Source organism: Sus scrofa, chromosome 1 (genome assembly GCF_000003025.6).
Source record: "Sus scrofa isolate TJ Tabasco breed Duroc chromosome 1, Sscrofa11.1, whole genome shotgun sequence".
NCBI lineage: Eukaryota > Metazoa > Chordata > Mammalia > Artiodactyla > Suidae > Sus > Sus scrofa.
Window position 1 is genome coordinate 75,633,906 of NC_010443.5, and position 22,523 is coordinate 75,656,428.

A 22,523-nucleotide genomic window follows, 5' to 3' on the forward strand; every position below is an offset into this window, starting at 1 on the left:
CACAGATCACAGTTCATTCTCCAGGAACCCTACTGGCTTCCCTTCTTGATCCAGGTTTCAGTTAAATGTTCCCTCTTCAGAGAGGTCTTTCCCGGTCATCCTAACACTCCAGGGCCCCTGCCCCAATCACTGCCTGCCCCATTACTGTGTTATATATATATTTTTTGTTTACTTTTTATTTTTTGTCTTTTTAGGGAAGCACCCACGGCATATGGAAGTTCCCAGGCTAGGGGTCAAATCAGAGTTACAGCTGCTGGCCTACACCACAGCAACATGGGATCTGAGCAACACCAGATCCTTACAGGGTCAGGGCCAGGGGTCGAACAGCAGGGCCAGGAATTGAACCCGCATCCTCATGGATACTAGTAAGGCTCATTACCACTGAGCCACAGTGGAAACTCCTACATTCATTTCTTCAGCCACCTGAGAGGATGCCATGTGCAAGATGCCAAGGATATCAAGACAAGCAAACCAAGTCCTTGCCCTCAGGTAACCAGGCTTAATTGTTGACCTAAGCTTAAAACACACATTTTAAAGAAACAGTTCACCTTGTTTTTTAGCTTGTAGTTCTGTAAGAAGGCGTTCTTGTACAGTTTTAATGGCTGCTTCAGTGGCCTCAGCTATAGTGTTTTTGGTTAACATTTCAAGGGCTTTATCAAAACGTGGTCGAACCAATTTATTGTAGTCAACTACCTGCAAAGAATATTTTAGAAAGCCAACATAAGCACGTTACTGTAAATATGAAACACACTGGTCATCTATATTTATTTATATAGTTACATTTATCTACCTCAAAAATCTTAATGCTGCTTGAGGTATGCTATTTTCAGAATTCACTGATTTTCTGAGTAATTGCTTTCATAGACAAGCAGTCATATTTTTCATGTGGGATTATTATTTATATATGTATGATCGTGTAATATATATTCAAATTACATACATATTTTAAAAATCAACATTTTATGTATGATCTACATATAATAAAAGGCACCCATTTTAAGTAGAGTTGAATGACTTTTTACAAACATATACATATAACAACCTCAATCAAGACATAGAACTTTTTTTGGTTTTGCTGCAGCTGTGGCATGTGGGAGTTCCTGCGTCAGGGGCTGAACTCAGGCTACAGCAGCAACCCAAGCCACTGTGGTGACAATGCTGGATTCTTAACCCACTGTGCCACAAGGGCATCCTAAATAAAGAACATTTACATGATGCCCAAAAGTTTCCTCATCCTCCTTTATACTCACTTCCTGGCCCTTGGCAACGACTTTGTTTTCTGTCACTATAAATTTTATTTTTTCTAGAATTTCATATAAATGGATAATCTTTTCTGAGCTTATCTCCCTTAGCATAACGTTTTTGAGATTCATCTATGTAACTGTATATGTAAGTTATCTATTCCTTTTTATTGTTGAATAGTATTATTTAAGAAGATACCATAATTTTTAATCAATTCATCATGGACATTTGAGTTGTTTCCAGTTTGGGCTATTATCAATAAAGTAGCAATGAATATTTATGGGGAAGTCTTTGTGTGGACATATGTTTTCATTTCTATTGGATAAATACCTAGGAGCAGAATTACTGGGTCATATGATAAGTGTTTGTTTGACTTTATAATAAATCACCAAACTGTTTCCAGAGTAGTTGAGACTACTTTATATTCCTAGCAATTTTACTAGGTGAAAATTAGTTATTGGATCTCATCATTAATACTCGGTTTTGTGAATCGTTCACATTTTAGCCACTCTAGTTTGTGTGAAATCTCATTGCAGTGCTTTTGGGTTTTTTTGTTTGTTTGTTTGTTTTGTTTGTTTGTTTGTTTAGGGCCACACCCATGGCACAGGGAAGTCCTCGGGCTAGGGGTCAAATCAGAGCTGTGGCTGCTGGCCTACACCACAGCCAGCGCAACACCAGATCCTAGCCGCATCTGTGACCTACACCACAGCTCAGGGTAACACCAGATCCTTAACCCACTGAGTGAGGCCAGGGATCCAACCCACATCCTCATGGATCCTAGTCAGGTTCATTACCACTGAGCCACAATTGGAACTCCTCATTGCAGTTTACAATTTACATTTCTCTAATCACTAACAATTTTGAACTTTTTTTTTTTTGTCTTTTTGCCTTTTCTAGGGCCGCTCCCAAGGCATGTGGAAGTTCCCAGGCTAGGGGTCTAATCAGAGTTGTAGCCGCCAGCCTATGCCAGAGCCACAGCAACACGGGATCCGAGCCAAGTCTGCAACCTACACCACAGCTCTCGGCAATGGCAACACCGGATCCTTAACCCACTGAGCAAGGCCAGGGACTGAACCCGCAACCTCATGGTTCCCAGTCGGATTCGTTAACCACTGAGCCACAACGGGAACTCCTGAATTTCTTTTTATGGTCATTCACTTACCCTCTGTTTTTAAGTGTATGTTCAACTTCTGTCTATTTAAAAAATTAGGTTAGAATTATATATATTTTTTGAATATAAGTCCTTTGTCAGGTAGATAATATACTTAATATTGAATGTTAGGGTGTTAGATTTCTATATGCCTTTTAAATTTAAATAACATTTCTATAATTCTAGATTCCATTTCGCTTTTCCTTCAGTATGCTTACTTTACTTCACGCCAATAAAATACATTGACACCATCATTTTTTAATGGGTGCAAAGTATTGTATTACATGAATATGTTACAACTTATTTAACTAAAACACCAATTTAATTAATTAATTTATTTTATTTATTTTTGTCTTTTTTTGGGCCACACCTGCGGCATATGGAGGTTCCCAGGCTAGGGGTCCAATCAGAGCCGTATCTGCAACCTACACCACAGCTCACGGCAACGCCAGATCCTTAACCCACTGAGCGAGGCCAGGTATTGAACCCCCATCCTTATGGATGCTAGCTGGGTTCATTAACCACTGGGCCATGACGGGAACTCCACCAATAGTATATATTTACATATATGTGATTTTGCCATTATAAACTGAGTTTTGAAGATCATTGTTATGTATGTATCTTTGACAGTTCCTTCAGAAAAATATGTAGTTCAAAAGATATGCATACGGAGTTCCCGTCGTGGCGCAGTGGTTAACGAATCCGACTAGGAACCATGAGGTTGCGGGTTCGGTCCCTGCCCTTGCTCAGTGGGTTAATGATCCGGCATTGCCGTGAGCTGTGGTGTAGGTTGCAGACGCGGCTCGGATCCCGAGTTGCTGTGGCTCTGGCGTAGGCCAGTGGCTACAGCTCCGATTAGACCCCAGCCTGGGAACCTCCATATGCCGCGGGAGCGGCCCAAAGAAATAGTAAAAAAAAAAAAAGATATGCATACATTTTAGGCTTTTATACATAGTTCCAATTGCTATCCCTAATGGTTATACTCTAACCAGCAGTGTATGAGAATGTATCTTCCCAACCCTAGCCACACAGCAACATGGGTGTTAATGGTGATTTTTCAACAATGGGATTGACATGACCTATCTCTGGATTTTTTGGCCTCTCTCTGGTTATCAAGGTGACATCCCTTTCTAAGGTTTAATGGCTATTTGGATGAATTATTTTGTGAATTGCCTGTTTGCTTTTTCCACTATGCCTTTTACATATTAATTTCTAAAAACTCCTTACTTTTAAAATTATAATTCTTTTGTCTGACACATACTGTGATGATTTTAAAATGTGACCACAAATTCTTTTTATTTTTATTTTATAATTTTTATAATGATTTTTATTTTTTCCATTATAGTTGGTTCACAGTGTTCTGTCAATTTCACATACTCTTTCATAATCCTTTCTTCAAGAGGTGAAGTCCAATTCCCCTCTTCCTTAGTGTAGGCAGGACTTAATCACCTGCTTTAAATGAATACAGTATGGTGCATTTTTCCTGTAAAAAGTAAAATGGCAAGCCACAGAATGGTAGAAAATATTCATAATTCTTATAATCAAAAAAGAATTTGTATGTAGACAACACAGGGAACTACTAACAATAATTTGCAAAAAAGTTAAAAATGGGGAAGAGACTTGAACAAATACTTCGAAAAGAAAATAACTAAACATGAAAAAATGTTGAAACTTGTCATCATGGAAACCCACATTAAAACCACAATGAGATATATCCACTGAGGATGGCTAAAATTAGAAAGACTGACCATAGTAAAAGTTGACAGGAACTTTCATACACTGTTGATAGGATAGTAAATTGGTAGAACTAGTTTTGAAAATTGTTTGGCATTATCGGCACAACCTGAAAGTGTACATATGCTTTATGTCTTAGATATACCTTGAAACTATATAAAGACATGCATGTGTGCACCAAGAGGCAAGCATAAGAATGTTTATAGAATATTACTCACACTTCCCCAAACTGGAATCAATCCAAGTTTTAACACTCAAATGGATAAATAAATCTAATATAAATTCAATCGATAAAACACAATAAAATGAATAAAGTATAGCTATATTTAACAATTTGCATAAATATCACAACTATAATGGTAGGTGAAAGGAGCCAGGCACAAAGAACATAAATTAAGTCTAGAATGTTAAAAAAAAATATGCATCTGGAGTGGATAAGCAACGAGATCCTGCTGTACAGCACAGGAAACTATATCTAGTCACTTATAATGGAACATGATAGAGGATAATGTGAGAAAAAGAATATATATACATGTGTGATTGGGTCACTATGCTGTACAGTAGAAATTGACAGAACCCTGTAAACCAACTATAATGGAAAAAATAAAAATCATTACAAAATTTTTAAAAATTAAAAAATTTTAAAATATGCAAAACTATGGTACTTGAATGTATATTTACATGGTAAAATCATAAAAGTACAGAAGTGAATACCACAAAGTTCAGGGCAACGGTTACCTCTGCAGAAGGAGTAAGAGGACTGATATTGGAAAGAGGCACGAGGGGGCTTCTCAGGTGCTGGGGTTCCATATTTGACCTGGGGGATGGTTATATGGGGGTTTGTTTTGTGATGATTCAGTGATCTTCACTTTTCTGTATATTTGTCATATTTTACCATAAAAATGTTAAAAGTAGAAAATGTCACCCCTGTGTTTAAAAGAATTCAGTAGCATTTGGAACCCATCCAAATTCTTTCCCAGGGCCTGCTTGTCTGCCTGCATCTTTAGCCATCTCTCCTTGTGCCGTTCCTCCTTTCACATGCCACGCTCCAGCCACACTGGCCACTGGCTTTCATATAATTCCTTTACATTTCAATCCCTCATCAAATGCTTTGGTTCTGTCTTCAAATTATATCCCAGACCTGCCCCCTTCTTACCACCTCTATCGCTATGACTCTGGTCTAAGCTAAAAGTTTGTTTGTTTGTTGTCTTTTCTAGGGCTGCATGCAAGGCATATGGAGGTTCCCAGGTTAGGGGTCTAATCAGAGATATAGCCGCTGGCCTACACCACAGCCACAGCAACACAGGATCTGAGCCGTATCTGTGACCTACACCACAGCTCACAACAACGCCAGATCCTTAACCCACTGAGTGAGGCCAGGGATCATTTCCACTGAGCCATGACAGAAACTCCTCAGTTTTTTCTTCTAACTAAATTTTGTTGTATATTTTACTTAACACTTGAGTAGCTCCTGTGGGCCAGTTGTTTTATTGAGTGCTTAGAATGCTAAGTTTAATAAGACATGGTTGCTACATTTAGCAAGCTCACACTAACCTGAAACAGGACCAGATATTTTCTTTGATCAGTTTTCCCTAAAACTGTCCAATAAATGAATATTTATGAACCTCCTACTATGTGCCACCATGCTAGATGCTTGGCTAAGAGATGAGAATAACATGGTGTGCCCTTAAATGCAAGATGCTTAAAAACTGGAGGTAGGGAGCTAGGTTGATTCAATTCAGTTCAGTCTAATTCAATTCAGGTTAACTTAATGCTGCTATTTAGTGAAAACAGTCCTAAAGTATGCAGTAGGAAGCCACACCTGCATAAGGGCAGAATGGGCCAGTAGTGTTCTGGGCAGTGAGAGCAGCTGTCTTTTCTGTCCTTCACTGCTAACATCTGATGTCAGTAACCTGCCAGAGTCACACGATATTAACACTGGAATCTGACCACTTTATACCTTGAGACCTCATGTTACTATCTGGCTCAAACATCTTTCTCTACCTCTTTATATAGTTTCTTTCAAGTATCTTTTGGATAGTTGCTATGTCTCAGGTGGATGATAGGCACTTTCTTTTGTTTTCTTTGATATAGTTTTAGATATCTGGCTGCCTCTTCTTAGAAACTATAATGGCCTGTATTTCCAGTTAGAACAGATCATAGAAATAAATGAGGATCATTCTTACCTAGCAGTAGTCATTTCCTGGAGTTCTCATCGTGGCTTAGCAGTTAACAAACCCAACTAGCATACATGAGGACACAGGTTCGATCCCTGGCCTCGCTCAGTGGGTTAAGGATCCAGGGTTGCCATGAGCTGTGCCGTAGGTCACAGATGAGGCTGGGATCTTGCATTGCTGTGGCTGTGGCATGGGCCAGCGGCTGCAGCTCTGATTTGACCCCTAGCCTGGGATCCTCCATATGTTGTGTGTGTGGTCCTAAAAAGACACCCCCCCAAAAGTTGTTTCCTATTTCATCCTGATCATGCTTTGTGATAAAACCATACTTGCTGTTCTCCTAAACTTAACCCTAATTTAACCCTACTGACCTTCCTTTATTCCTTTGTCAAAAGCTCATCCAGATACACACACACACACACACACACACACACACACACTGTACAAACTGGTTTTCCCATCAGTTAATATTGTATCAGCCATACATAAACTACCCCAAAACTTAATGACATGAAAGAGTGATTTATTTCCCACCACTTTGTGGGTTGGCTAGGCAGTTTCCTCTGCTGGTTTTTTTCTTTTTTTTGTCTTTTCTAGGGCTGCACCTGTGGCATATGGAGGTTCCCAGGTTAGGGGTCAAATTAGAGCTGTAGCCGCCGGCCTATGCCAGAGCTACAGCAACGCCAGATCTGAACTAAGTCTGCGACCTACACCATAGCTCGCGGCAATGCCAGATCCTTAACCCACTGAGAGAGCCCAGGGATCAAACCCGCAACCTCATGGTTCCTAGTTGGATTCGTTAACCACTGAGCCACGACGGGAACTCTGGTCTATGCTAAAAGTATTTTCTCTTCACTTACTGAGGGTGGAGAATAAGATCACTGGGGGGAGGGGCCAAGGACTTGACCGATCAAAGTGTTGGGAGGGTCATCTTTGCAGTTGAGAGACCACCAAGAATTATGACAGGAGTGAGTGTGTGGAGAGAGTGCCAGGGCGCCAGGAGAGAACAGGAGATGAGTGAAACTAAGAAGGTAATGGGTGGCACAGTCTGCATGACACAGCAGCAAATCTAGGGACTTTTGGGGAAGCAGGGAATGGCGATGGTCTGGAAGCTGAAACAAGCAGCAAGAAGGATGCCTTCTTCACTCCAAGCCCAGTGGAACAGTTACCCAAGTGACAGTGTAAAATTTTAAAATCTGAGCACAAATCCTACAAGTCCTAAAATCCCACAAAGTGTAATCAAGTATAGAGAGGTAGAAAGTAGTTACCTTTCCTTTGTAATGTTTGGCAAGCAAATTGCTAAGTGTCGTCTTCCCTGAAGATTGAGGTCCAACTATGAATACTTTAAATGGTGGGGCTGGCATAGGTGGAAGAAGATAGGGACGTGGGTTCGACAAAAATGTTTTTAATGCTTCTTCTGATGAAAGGCAGTATATTTTACCTAGAAAACTTAAAATACACAATAATCATAAACAGCTGAAATGAGGTATGGGAAAGTTTTAAAATTAAATTCTGAACTTCTTACTTACCTCACAGAAAAATCCGGCAATCCTTGAAAAATGTTACCTTCCTTTAAATTCACAGGACACGTACGTCCCCATCTGCTTCGCCGCCATCTGTATCTTGGTGCAATAAGTTTATAAGATGCAAGGGTACGGAACAGCTCATTCTGTTAATAACAGACAGAATGGTAACACTGTGGAATAGGTTTTACTAAAATTCACACTATACTTATTTGATCATGCACTATTTAATAAATAATCTAAAAGGAAAAATTTGCTTTTTTCTTAATTGCAACTATTCTGCATTTTTTTTTTTTTTTTTGTCTTTTTAGAGCTGCATCTGCAGCATATGGAGGTTCTCAGGCTAGGGGTCAAGTTGGAGCTGTAACTGCCGGCCTACACTACAGCCACAGCAATGCCTGATCTGAGCTGCGTCTGCGACCTACGCCTCAGCTCACCGGCTCCTTAACCCACTAAGTGAGGCCAGGGATTGAACCTGCATCCTCATGGATTCTGATCAGATTCATTTCTGCTAAGCCATGATGGGAACTCCCTATTCTGCATTTTTTGTTTGTTTGTTTTTTTGTTTTTTGTCTTTCTAGGGCCGCACACATGGCATATAGAGGTTCACAGGCTAGGGGTCTAATCGGAGTTATGGCTGCCAGCCTATGTCAGAGCCCACAGCAATGCCAGAGCCCACAGCAGTGCCAGATCAGAGCCACATCTGCAAACTACAACACAGCTCTCGGTAACACCAGATCCATAACCCACTGAGCGAGGTCAGGGATCGAACCCACAACCTGGCTCCTAGTCGGATTCATTTCTGCTGCACCACGATGGAAACTCCCTATTCTGCATTTTTAATGACAAATAGTTTTCATTTCTGTTTTAAGACCTTGTTTAAATTTTACTGAGCATTTTCTACTGTAGGGTAGACTGAGCATAAGCTGAATAGAACATTTTCTATTATATGTTTCAGAAAATAGATCATGAAAAATTCTTTTTGAAAAGATTTGAAAACTTACTAGATTCTTAACTAATTTACCTCATTCATTCTTAATTGTTAAGCCTCCCTCAGTGATCCTCCATTGGTCACCTCTAGAGAAGCTGAGACCCACTTCTCTACAGAACACAGATTTTGAGAGGGTCACTGCCTAGCACTACTGTAGCAGGGGACAAGAGAACTGGAGGAAGATGGTATGGTGGGCAACTGCCAGGGGGATGGGTCCAGGCTCCCTCTAGCCTTCAGATGTGGATCTCATGAGAGCTGACTGTGGAGGATGGATGAGAATGAGAGCTCTGGTCTTGCCTGTAGCAACGAAGCATCAGAGAGCAAAGAGGCACATCCACTTGGGGGATGCTGCGAGGATGCCCCACTTGAAGGCTGGAAGAAGCTAAATAGAAAGGAAACTATCAATGCTTAGGGGAGTTGCATGAGACTGAGAATCTCGACAGCAGGGCACACTGGGCTACCTCCTTCCTCCGTGAGTCCACAGACAATGAGCTGGGGACTGAAACATACCCAGCTAAGTCAGAGGGCAGGCACTCTTTCCTTCTCATCCCTATTTCCTGTCCAAACTTGAAGAAAGTGTTTGACTAGTAGATTATGCTCCTCTCTCAACTTCAAGCCCCTGGGGCCACATGTCTAGTGGGGACTGAGGTGCAATGAGAGGAACATTCAAATGAGTTTGAGATCATAGTTTGAAAAATGATCAGAACTGCTTCTAGTTAAACAAGGCAGACTGGACACATGCATTTGTGTTTGCTGCTTTCCTAAAACCTCACAAAAATGACAGGAGAGGAATGAAAAACAAAATAAACTCAGAGGACACAGAGAGCGGGAGGAGAGACTAGAGGAGGTGACCGTGGAGTAGCTGAGGCTACACACTTTTGTAAACTAGAAAGCAGACAGTTGAGTGGTAATTGAGGTCAGAGGAAAGTGAAAGCTTAGCTTAGAGGTGGTGGTGGCAGGGATGGGTGTGGGTGGGGTGAGGACAGCAAGAAGCAAGTCGATTCCCTGTGCAGACCTAGAGATGCTCAGGACTTGAGAGCAGGTACCTCTGAAGGGAGGAATGGAAAATAGAAGACAGGAGGATTGGCTGAAAATATTTAAGAGGAGGTGCTGGTGGCCAGAGCCACACCCATTTCACTCTGTCAGCCACCACCTTTCCAGAAGACTTCAACCAGAAGACTGGAGGTTTACTTTCTGGAGAGACTGAACCAGATGATCTTGTGAGAGGAACCCCAAACACAGTCAAGGTCAGGGGCAAGGACAAGAAAGTTGGCAGCTATAGCCACCACACTCAAGCTCTCCTCCCACCTGGGCCTCTTGCTGAACAACCTCTGGGCCCTTCCACAATCCAGCAACTTTATAATTAAAACCTGGCCCAGGAGAAGTTCATCAGCACTTTCCACCTTCCCCCACTCCTACCCCAAGTATTTACCAATTGAACAGGCTTGAACAGATGAAAATACAGGGCCCTTGTTCTAAAGTTACCAAGGATTTTGAGACTTCAGCAGCAGAGCAGTAAACTAATGATGCACAAGGTCCTACAGAACTGCACAGGTCCCTGGCCCACGAGGCCAGCCCTGTCTCTGGAATACAGCTGTTGGATATCTTGAATATTACCATGGGTTCCAGGTACTTTAAAAGCATCAATTAATTTAATCCTTATAATAACACTATTTGGTAGGGATTATTATCCCCTTCTGAACAACTGAATAAAGGATAAGGTTAAGCAACGTCACAGACCTGTTGGGCTGCAATCTAAAATTCAAATCCCCATCTGTCTGATTGGATTTTCTTCTGCTGTGCTGGGCGGAAGCCTTCCTCCCATCACACACAGCCTCACTACCCACCCCTACAGACCCTTCCTCTTTATCACCTCATCAGATGGTACAGCTCTTACACTCCTACCACAGCAGAAGGGAGTTCAAGTTCACAGTAAGGCCTTTGTGCCTCTCTCACTCCTTCAAACCACAGTTCTCCTCCCTGGCTGTATAGCAGAATCTACAAGGTTTTCTGTTTTTCACTTTTAAAATTGTGGATAAACACACAAAACATAAAACTTACCATTTTAACCATCTTCTCAGGTGTACAATTCTGTGGCATTAGGTTCATTTAATATGTTGTCAACCATCACCACTATCCATCTCCAGAACTTTTTCACTAAGCCAAACAGAAACTCTGCATCTATTAAACAATAGCTAGTACCAGGCAATCTGTCCTATTTTCTGTCCCTATGCACCTGCCTATTCTGATACCTAATTTAAGTGAAATCATATAGTATCTGTCCTTTTGCATTTGTTTCACTTAGTGTGTTTTCAAGGTTCATCCATGTTTCAGTACGTATCAGAGTCCCATCCCTTTTTAGATCTGAATAATATTCCATTGTAAGTATGTACCACACTTTGTTTTATTCATTCATGTGTTGATGGACATTTGAATTGTTTCCACTTCCTGCCTATTGTGAATAAAGCTCCTATGAATACTGATATACAAATATCTATTTAGAGTCCTTACAATCAGTCTGGGATACGCGCCTAGGGAAACGGTACATGTGTAGTAAGCTTTCCAGATGATTCTTTTAGTGATGGTCTGGATTGCTCGGGAGAAATACTGCCTGAAGGATATGAATAATGACTCCAGTGCACACAGTCACAACTTCTGCTCTTTTTCTGAAAAAGAGGGCAGGCCTCCTTAGTCATAGTGCTTATGAACTATAACCTTAGGCCTATGCTTTTTGCACTTAGTAATTTCTAAGGACAACCATTCTAGCTGATAATTAACCCAAGTTTTTGTTCTTTTTGTTTTTAATACTGTAATATATTTTAAGGACTTCTGTACACAGCATTTCCAGTCACAGATTTATAAGATATCAGTGCAAACTGCGACTGTGCAGCACAGGGGACTGCCACTCCACAGTGAGCTGCAAATTGGGGTTATCCTCAGAAGTGACAGCCAGCCTGCATTGAGGGCAAGGGGGCCTGCCAGTTAGGGTCAGGGGCGTGGGTTCACGCAGCTCCTTTTCTTGGCAAGGGCCCTCATGGCCAGTATCTATCACACCTTACAAGCCACCCTGCACCCTGGCCCATTTTAGGAATCCCAGACTGCTGACACCTCCTCCCAGGCTCCCTAGGCCCTCAGAGCTCATTATGGCGGATCCTGTAAATGCTTCTTTACCTTGTAGTCCAGCCCCTTGGTCTCCTCAATGCATCTCTCTCTGTTCTGCCTGACCCACTTGTTTCAGCTTGTGATGAGAAATTTCCAGCTGCTTCTGAGAGTGGTTATACTTTTCGATTTTGGCTTCAAAGTGCTTAAGCTTTTCCGAAAAGGATTCCAGCTCCCTCTCTGTGAAGCTGGCTGACCTGACCAGGACCCACAGATTCATCATCCGGGGGCTCCTTGAACTTCTGCGCTGTAGCCCTGGTGGCCGTCTTTCCATGGGCAAAGAAAGCCGTGGCTGATGTCCTGCAGCCCGTCTTTCAGCTCTGCGACCCAGCCCTGCAGCGTGTGAGGCGGGTCCCGCCGCTGGGACTGACATTTTCGGGAATTTCTTCAGGCCTGCCCAGGGTCTCCAGAAGGATGTTATATTCTCGGACTTTCTCCCTGTGATGCTGAAAGTCCCGCCACCGCTTGTCTAGCTCAACGTTGTTGAATTTCCCAGAGGTCTTTGCCTTGGCACTCAGCTTCTCCAGCAGGCCGTCCTCCAGGCTGCAGGACTCCGTGCGGGTCCTTGACTGAGAAAGTCAAGTCCTTTCCCCCATCCAGACCACACCTGGCCAGGATGACAGTGAGACTGAGGTTAAGTTTTGCGTCTTTCTCTCAGTCTTCATTTTCTTCAGTTTCTTCCACTTGAATTCGACACTGGTATCTTCAGATTAACACGGAGCTTGGACAATTTCACAGGAAAAGATTGAACTGCTGGTCCCTCCCCTCACAGCTGATTCAGCTTCTCCACGCGGAACTCCCCGGTCCTCTCCCCCCCCCCCCGCCCCCCCGCCGGGCTCATGCTCTCAGGGAGCCTCGGGCTATATCTCTCGCGAGAACTTTCCGATGTGGCCGCCTCTGAGACCGTAGCAGCAATGGGAGCAGCAGCACAGCAGCAGCAACACAAGTAGCAGCAGCACAAGCAGTAGCAGCAGCAGCACCCGGCTCCTCCCAATGCCAAGACCCCCGGGGGGAATAAGGGTCTGAAAAAACCTCAGGTATTCTGGGTACTTTGAATTTTTCCTTCAGTTATGACCTAGAAGAAGAGGTTCAGTACTCAACCTCTGTGTGCAATCAGGCCCACCTTTCCTCCTCTTCAGCACATGTTCGTGTACATATTCCAGCTATGTTCACCCATGAAAGTTTTTGTTTTTGTTTTTAAATTTCTGCTTTATACAGGTGAAACTTCACTTCCCAGAATAGATCAAATACTCCAGTTAAAGTCCTTTTGGCCCTTTTGGTCATTGGCAGTTATGATTTGTTCACCATCACATTCACAATACATCAGAGCCAGGAACACAGTAGTTATTTAAAATTTAGGTTGAATGAGTTAGTGGTTTTTGTTTTGTTTTGTTTTGTTTTTTTGTGGTCACAGGGGAGCATGCAGAAGTTCCCAGGCCTGGGGCCAAACCAGCGCCACCACCTGGGACCAGAGCTGCAGCAATGACAACTTGGGTCCTTAACCTGCTATGCTACCAGGGAACTCCTGAGTTGAGGGCTTTTATGTCTTTGCTTTTTTTGGTGCTGCAAAAATTTTAAACTGACTTTGGGCTTCTTTATTTCTTATTTCTGTAGTTGATTGTTCTGATTTACTTCAGAAACTTTTGTTGTATTGTGTCTACAGAATATTGTGCCAATATTACGGCTTCCTAAAAGTTAAATCCGCTTTTAGAAAAGGTATCCTGAGACCCTTTTAAGCCTTAAAAGGATATAAATTAAGGTCCCAACATATAGTGAAAGGGTAGACTTTCAAACAGTTAAAAATAACTTACATTTTCCATTGTGTCACTAATTTCTTCCTCTGCACTCTGAAGTTTCGTTAAAATAGCTGCTCTTTTTAGGTTCAGATATTTAAATCGATCCATAACTGCCTAAATTTAAAGAACAAGTCTTTTAATACACTGGCATTTGAACATCGCAAATATTCTGAAAAAGTCATGAGCTTGTGAGCACAATATTTCCTTGTTCTTCCGAGCTTCTGGTAGCTTGCTGGCAATCTTTGCTGTTCCTTGGTTTGTAGATGCACCACTCCAATCTCTGCCTCTGGTGCGACGTAGCCATTTTCTCCCTGAGTTGATGAGTCTCGTCTCTTATAAGGATGGGCCCTAACCTTATTGGGTTAGGGCCCATCCTAATTCACTATGGCCTCATCTTAACTTGATTACATCTGAAAAGATCCCACTTCTAAATAAGGTCATATTTATAGGTATTGAAGGTTAGCTCCTCAACATATCTTTTGAGGCAGACACAATTCAATCCATAGGAGTCTGACTTTGGTCTCCAAATATTCATTCCCTTAGAGATCTAACTGTATGAGATGTCTTCAGGCAGAGGGAAGACAACCATTTAATGACAGAGGCAGATACTGGAGTAATGTCTCCACAGGCCAAGAGATGCCTGGTGCTACCAGAAGTTGGAAGAGGCAAGGATGGATCCATCTTGAGAGGCTTTGGAGGGAGTAAGGCTCCACCAGCACCTTGATATCAGACTTGTAGCTTCCAAAACTGTAAGAGAACAAACTTCTGTCATTTAAAAGCTACTTAGTTTGTGGTACTTTGTTATAGCAGTGCTAAGAAACTAATATATACACTATGCAGAAGAATATGAAACATAGAATCTGAGATAAGAGATGACAAGGTAGACAAAGTCCTGATGGTGTATTGCAACCTGTGGTAGGTTGTGTTATTTGTTCACAATTCATCCTTTCCTCCCTCCTCTTGTTAATCCCCTAGTTTATGTGGGAATCTTATCTCATAGGTATTGAGCTTCTCCATGTAACTTGTTCTGGCCAATGGAATGTGGGGAGAAGTGCCAGAATGCCAGTGCTGGCTGTGCCTTGGAATTTCTGCCCTTTACCTAGAGGAAAGTGTGTCCTAGTTTGTAAAAAGTGGTCAAATTTTGGAGATATATATATATATATATATATATATATATATATATATATATATATATATATATATGGATTTTTAGGGCCATACCCATGGCATGTGGAAGTTCCCAGGCTAGGGGTCAAATTGGAGCTGCGGCTGCCAGCCTACGCCATAGCCACAGCAATGCGAGATCTGAGCTGCATCTGCAGCCTACACCACAGCTGATGACAACACCAGATCCTTAAGCCACTGAGCAGGGCCAGGGTTTGACCCATGTCCTCATGGATAGTGGTTGAGTTTGTTACTGCTGAGCCACGATGGGAACTCCCTGAATATATTTTGAAGAAGCAGCCTACTGTGTATGCTGATGGATTGGATGTGGCATGTGAGAAAAAGAGAAGGGCAGCTGGAAGGATGGGTATGACATTTACTGAGAGAGGAACACTGTGGGAGGAGTGTCTTTGGGGCAGGGTGGTGCTGATGGTGGATCAGGAGTTTTATCATGCACATTTAAATATGAGATGACTGTTGGCCATCCAGTTGGATATATTTAGTAGCAGTTGATTATACAAGAGTAAAATTCAGGGGAAAGATCTGGGATAGTAATATGAATTTAAGAGTTGCCAGCATTTAGAAGGTATTTAAAACTGTGAGCCGGATGAAGTCTCCTAAGAAATGAGGGCAGACAGAGAAGCATTCTCCTCCCACTCCGGATGTTAGACACGTAGAACGGGCTGTAGCAGTGTGGGGTCCCAGAAAACAATGGAAGGAAGGAGCAGGAAGGAAGAAGTGATGAGCTGGGTCAGATATTGCTTCCAGATGAATTAGACAAAGACTGAATAGTGACCATTGTCTTTGGTCAGGAGATCACGGATGATCTTGGCAAGAGCATATTCTATGTGATGAGCTTCTTTCCCTAATTTGGCAGCATTGTTACCACGTGGCCATAAACCACATCAAACTAAAGGTCAGGGCATTGCCTCTGACTTCTCTCTCTTTCTCTCTGTACCCCTATATTAAGTCACTCACTGGTCCTGTTATGGAAACTTCTTAAATAGCTTCCCGATCTGTCTTCTGTCCATTCCCACAGTCTACCCTAGGTTCGGCCACCATCTCTTACCTGATCTGCTGCAAAGGTCAGAACTAGTCTTTCTCCCCCTAGTCTGCTTCTCCTCAGTTTTCCCTTTTCAGTCTGAGTGATCTTTCTTAAGTAGAAATAGGAGCATTTTCACTCACTGGCTTAAAACCTTTCACTGGCTGCCCACTCTCTCATGATGAGGTCTAAACTCTTCCATATGGCTAACAAGATCTTTTTTGATGCAACCCCTGCTTATTCCTAAGGTTTTGACACTTTTCCACCCCTCCTCCTCCATTCCCCTAAAAGCTCCTCTGTGTTCCAGGCATGCATTCAGTTCCTAGAACTCACTATGCTCTTTCTTGCCTTTGGGGCTTCACACAGACTCGTCCCTCAGCCTGGAACAGTGTCCCACCTCCGTACCTGTCCTAGCCCTCATTCTTAGAGTTTCAATTTAGAAATAATTTCAAATACCTGGCTTTTCTCAGCAGATGAGGTCCTTCTCTTCTGCCATGAGCTTCTACAATACCTTGTACTTCTTAAATTATAACACTGCCCTTTAAAAATTATTTCCCCATGTATTGGATACTGTACAAGGGGAGGGGCTTATCTGACCCCTTCCCATCTGTATCCCTAGAACCTAATATAATGCCACACACCTCTTAGGTGTCTAAGAAATTGGTCATTTATTTCTGTATTGTTTTCTATTGTACTGTATATTTTTTGCATTTTATAATTTTTATAATGCAAATCATTTTTTTTTTTTTTGTCTTCTTGCCATTTCTTGGGCCGATCCCACGGCATATGGAGGTTCCCAGGCTAGGGGTCCAATAGGAGCCGTAGCCGCTGGCCTATGCCACAGCCACAGCAACGCGGGATCCGAGCCGCACCTGCAACCTACACCACAGCTCACAGCAACGCCGGATCCTTAACCCACTGAGCAAGGCCAGGGATCAAACCCGCAACCTCATGGTTCCTAGTCGGGTTCGTTAACCACTGCGCCACGATGGGAACTCCTGCAAATAATTTTGTATTATTTTTGTTCTTTGGCAGTTTTGTATTTTCTGGTTATTTTAGAGCAATGAGGGTGTTATAGCTTTCAAAATCAGAATGAAGGTATTTCGTCCCCCAAAACAAGGTTATAGGTACAGAAAGCAGAATGTTGGCTGCCAGAAGGGGGAAGGTGGGCAAAATGGTTGAAGGAAGTCAAAAGACATAAACTCTCAGGTATAAAATAAATAAGGCACAGGGATGTAGGACAGCCTGGTAATTACCGCTGATAGTACCATATTGCCTGTTTGAAAGGTAAGAGAGTACATCTGAAAAGTTCTCATCACCAGCAAAAAGTTCTCTGTGTATGGTGACAGATGTTAACTAGACCTATTGTGGTGAGCATTTCACAGTATATACAAATATCGCATCGTTATGGTGCATACCTGAAACTAACAGAATGTTGTATGTCAGTTATACCTCAATTTAAAAAAATAAGAGATTTTCATTTCTGGGAAAAAAAAAACTCGCATGCCTCCTTTTCCTTACATTCTAAATGGGAAGTTATCACATGCAATATATTTAAATGATGCATTTAATATCGGTACCATAAACAGAAGAATCGCTATCACATTTTAGCCAAAAATCATGCATTAATTTTTCAAATTCACATATTAAAAAAAAAACCCTTCCCAAAACATTTTTGCTTTTTTTCTGATTATAAACATCTTGGGAAAAAATGTTCCTCTATATCTCCATGTATTTCCTGAGAATAAATTATGGAAGTTGGAGCTCTTTGGAGAGACTATAGACATTTAAAAAAAAAATCTTTATAATATATATATGCCCTATCATTTTCCAGGAAAATTGCACCTTTGTATGCTTCTCCTGAAAGGGTATAAGAACATTTCCCAAACTCTCCCCACAATCCTGGGTATTGGATAAATGTGGTAAACCTGCTAAGAATATGCAGCTTTATTTTTTATGCTGTTTGAATTTCTTTGATTAGTAAATTATAGAAATTTAAAAAATTGTTGGATATTTCTAAATTACCTATGCATACCCTTTTCCTGTTTTTCCTACTGAGATATTTGCTTTTTTCCTATTATCAGAATTTAAAAAATATTTAAATCATGAAACATATTCAGCATTTGTTTATAGTAAGTATGGAAGCTATTTCCCCTCATTGTCATTTGTTTTTTTAATAGGGGAAATAACATTGTATTTTCAAATATTCACATATTCTTTTTTAAAAAACAGCTTTATTGAGATAAAATTCATATACCATATAATTCATCCTTTTTTTTTCTTTTTTTTCTTTTTCAGTCTCACCCTTGGCATATGGAAGTTTCCAGGCCAGAGATCAAATCTGAGCCACATGATCAACTCATGTGACCTATGATGCCACAGCTATGGCAATGCCAGATCCTTAACCCACTGTGTCATAGCAGGAACTCCTAATTTGCCTTTTTAAAGTGTACAATTACATGGTTTTTAATTACACACAGAGTTATGCAACCATCACCGCAATTAATCTTAGAACATTTTCATCACTCCAGAAGGATACCATTTATCCATTTATGTCACTCCACATTTACTCTGGGATCTCCCATTGTGGTAAAACACCCCCTCCAACCCCTGCTGCTAAGTGACCACTAATCTAGTTCTTATCTTTATAAATTTGCCTATCTTGGACATTTTTTATAAATGGAATCATATGATACATGAGCTTTGTAACTCTTCTTTCACTTAGCCTGTGTTTAAGATTCATCCGGGAGTTCCCGTTGTGGCGCAGTGGTTAACGAATCCGACTAGGAACCATGAGGTTGCGGGTTCGGTCCCTGCCCTTGCTCAGTGGGTTAACGATCCGGCGTTGCTGTGGGCTGTGGTGTAGGTTGCAGACGCGGCTCAGATCCCGCATTGCTGTGGCTCTGGCGTAGGCTGGCGGCTACAGCTCCAATTAGACCCCTAGCCTGGGAACCTCCATATGCCATGGGAACGGCCCAAAGAAATAGCAAAAAGACAAAAAAAAAAAAAAAAAAAAAAAAAGATTCATCCATGTTTGTATTATGTGTCAATACTTCATTCCTTTTCGTTGCTGAATAATATTCCATTGTATGAATATACCACATTTTATTTATCCATTCATCAGTTGATGGACGTTTGAATTGTTTGTACCTTTTGGCTATTGTAAATAGTGCTGCTATGAATATTCACCTACAAATTTTCATTTGAACACCTATTTTCAGTTCTTTTGGGTATATACCCAGGAGTTGAATTGCTGAGTCATGTGGTCACTCCATGTTCAACCTTTTGAGGAACTGCCAAACAGTTTCCAAAGTGGCCAGACCATTTTACATCCTACCAGCAATGTATGAGTGTTCCAATTTTTCCACATCCTCGCCAACACTTGTTGTTTATTGCCTGGTTTTTGTTTTTAATTTTAAGCATCTTAGTGGATGTGAAGTGATATCTCATTATGGCTTTGGTTGCATTTCCCTATGACTTATGTTAAATAAGCATCATATCATGTGTCTACCAGCTGTTATCTGCTTTTCCTTTTTTTTGGCCATACTTGCAGTATGCAGAAGTTCCAGGGCCAGGGATTGAATCTGTGCTATAGCAGCTACCCGAACTGCTGCAGTGACAATGCCAGATCCCTAACCCACTGTGCCACAAGAGAACTCTGGGAGCTCCTGTTTTTGCTTTTCTTTGAGGCACTTTTTATCACACAAGAGATTTTATTTTATTTTTTATGTTTCTTTTTATGGCTGCACCAGCAGCATATGGAAGTTCCCAGGCTAGGGGTTGAATCAGAGCTGCAGCTGCAGACCTACACCATAGCCACAGCCATGGCAACACTGGATTCAAGCCTCATTTGCAACTTACATCACAGCATTATGGCAATGCTGGATCCTTAATCCTCTGAGCAAGACCAGGGATCATACCTGTAGCCTCACAGGGACTATATTGGGTTATTAACCCACTGAGCCACAGTGGGAACTCCCACACAGGAGATTTTTAAATTCAAATGTAGTTTTGACTTAAATATGGACAAATGAATAAATACCACCTCAGAATTTTAAGTGTCAAAATGAATTTTTCAAAAATAAATGGTATTGGAGTTCCTGTGCAGCAGGAACGAATCCGACTAGGAACCATGAGGTCGTGGGTTCGATCCCTGGCCTTGCTCAGTGGGTTAAGGATCCGGCATTGCCATGAACTGTGGTGTAGGTCACAGATGTGGCCTGGATCCTGCGTTGCTGTGGCTGTGGTGTAGGCTGGCAGCTACAGCTCCAATTCAACCCCTAGCCTGGGAACCTCCATATGCCAGCGAGTGTGGCCCTAAAAAGCAAAAAAAAAAAAAAAAAAAAGGTATTAAAAATATAAATCTATTTCAGATATTTATTAAAATAAGTATATTCCAGTCAGTACTTTTTCAATTTTCCAAACTGTGGCATATTCTTACTGAGCATTGCACTTACCATGAAAAGTTCCTCCGGAGGCTGGTTCCCATCTAGCTCAATGAGATACTGGGAATCATGTTCAGCCATTACTTCCTGCAGGTAATCAAAAAGAAGCCTTATCATTCAGAATCATTGGCAAAAGATCAGAATCTTAATATACCATGGAGAAATTTTTAAAGTTAAGTTATTTGCTTTATATTTAACGTAACGGATGTGATTTTCAGTGCTCAGGAGAGCTTTTATAAAAGCCTAAACTATTCTTCTTACCATGAATTTTACTCCTTCTGTTTTTTCGTTTTTCATTTTTTCTCTACATGAAGTCTTAGAATCTTTCCTAGTAGAGGTGTTCTGGGGCATCTCTCTATGCATATTCATAGAATAATTTCTACTTAATGGCTAGTTGAAGAATAGAACTGGTTTGTTTTCACTGTTTATTCCTCTGGCTGTGGTTGATATTCAGCATCCAGAGATCTCTCTCTGTTAACTGCCTAACCATATTCTTTTTTTTTTTTTTTTTGGCTTTTTGCCTCTCCTATGGCCACTCCTGCGGCATGTGGAGGTTCCCAGGCTAGGGGTCCAATTGGAGCTACAGCTGCTGGCCTATGCCACAGCCATAGCAACACGGGATCCGAGCCGCGTCTGCGACCTACACCAGAGCTCACAGCAATGCCAGATCCTTAACCCACTGGACGAGGCCAGGGATCGAACCTGCAACCTCATGGTTCCTCGTTGGATTCGTTAACCACTGAACCACAACGGAAACTCCGAGACTTTTTTTTTTACCTTAACATTCATGGCAAGTCTTTAACCCTTATCTGCCATATGGTTTGCAGATTTTACCTTTCTATGATTTATTTTTTGACTTTGTTTATGGTATCTTTTGCAAAATAAAATATTTTTATGAAGAAATCTGTTCTCATTGTTTCTGGATTTCCTTTTTTGCTTAAATTAGATTTTCTCTATCTCAAGATTTTATTAATATTCTTGTAAATTTTCTGCCACTTTTTTTTTACCCATTAAAACCTAAAATCCACTGGATTTTATTTTTGGACACTAGCAATGTTGAACTTTATCTGAGCCATGTGTTCCCAGAAAATAGGGATGGTGGAGAGATAAGACCCACCTCCACCCTTCCTCAAGGACTCAGATAAGATCCATCTCCATCCTTTTTCATGATTTCCATAAGACCTGAGGATGGCTCCCTTGTCTATCCGCCTCCATGATACCCCAGCCCCCCTTCCTTTTTGTTGAGAAAGTTGTCATTAATGAACATTCTCCCTGTTGTAGTAATCTAAACCAAATCATCTCCTTAATTGTCCAGTGCATTTTGTCTTTCCTAATGTTGTGCCAGGTTAGGTTCTAAGTGATTCTTTTCTTCTAGACAGAAGGTGCATTATTTGTTTAACCATAAATACCCATGTCCTGAATAAGGAAGTACATTATGTTTTCCTGCATTTTAGTTATCTTCCTTAAGCAAGATCCTTTTTTTTTTTTTTTTTGACCACACCCATGACATGTATAAGTTCCCGGGCCAGGGATTGAACCCACACCAAAGCAGCGACCTGAGCCACTGTAGTGACAACACCAGATCCTTAAACCACTGAACCACAAGAGAACTCCAAGCTAGATCCTTTTTTTTTTCTTTTCATTTTTTGAAAAGTTTTATTGAGGTATAGTTAATTTACAATGTCGTGATAATTTCTGCTGTACAACAAAGTGATTCAATTATACATAGATTCTTAAGAGTAGACTTACTAAGCCTAAAGATATGAACACTCCTAAGGCTAAAGATACATACATACACCTGGTCAGACCAGGGGTTAAGCTGGCATTGGAAGAAAAAAGAAAATAAGCACTTGGCCTTGGATTACTCCTGAAGCAGGAAATAAGCCAGAAAGTAATGCAGATTACTTTGTTCCCACTTGCTTTCCTCATGTCTTTTGGAAGAAAACTGAATTTTGGTGATCGTGGCCCCCTGAGTAAATTGACATCTCAGCCAGATCAGAGACTAGAATTGCAGGCTCCTGCTTTTTAAGACTCTGTCCCACCTCCCTCCACACGTGGAGTACTCTGGAATTAGATACCAGCCAAGCTATATATTACCCAGCA

The 22,523-nt window shown here is 41.4% G+C and overlaps 1 protein-coding gene across 5 annotated transcripts in view; it reads right to left on the reverse strand.

The window, feature by feature from the left end:
- Positions 1-22,523, reverse strand: part of AK9 (adenylate kinase 9) — a 135,407-nt gene that overhangs the window by 75,897 nt on the left and 36,987 nt on the right. For all 5 annotated transcript variants that reach the window (XM_021091050.1, XM_021091041.1, XM_021091043.1 and 2 more), the window contains 5 exons: positions 20,433-20,507; positions 13,785-13,883; positions 7,830-7,969; positions 7,569-7,749; positions 549-693 (listed from right to left, as the gene is read on the reverse strand). In XM_021091050.1, coding sequence (XP_020946709.1) covers positions 549-693; positions 7,569-7,749; positions 7,830-7,969; positions 13,785-13,883; positions 20,433-20,507 — 640 coding nt within the window. The remainder of the gene's footprint in view (positions 1-548; positions 694-7,568; positions 7,750-7,829; positions 7,970-13,784; positions 13,884-20,432; positions 20,508-22,523) is intronic.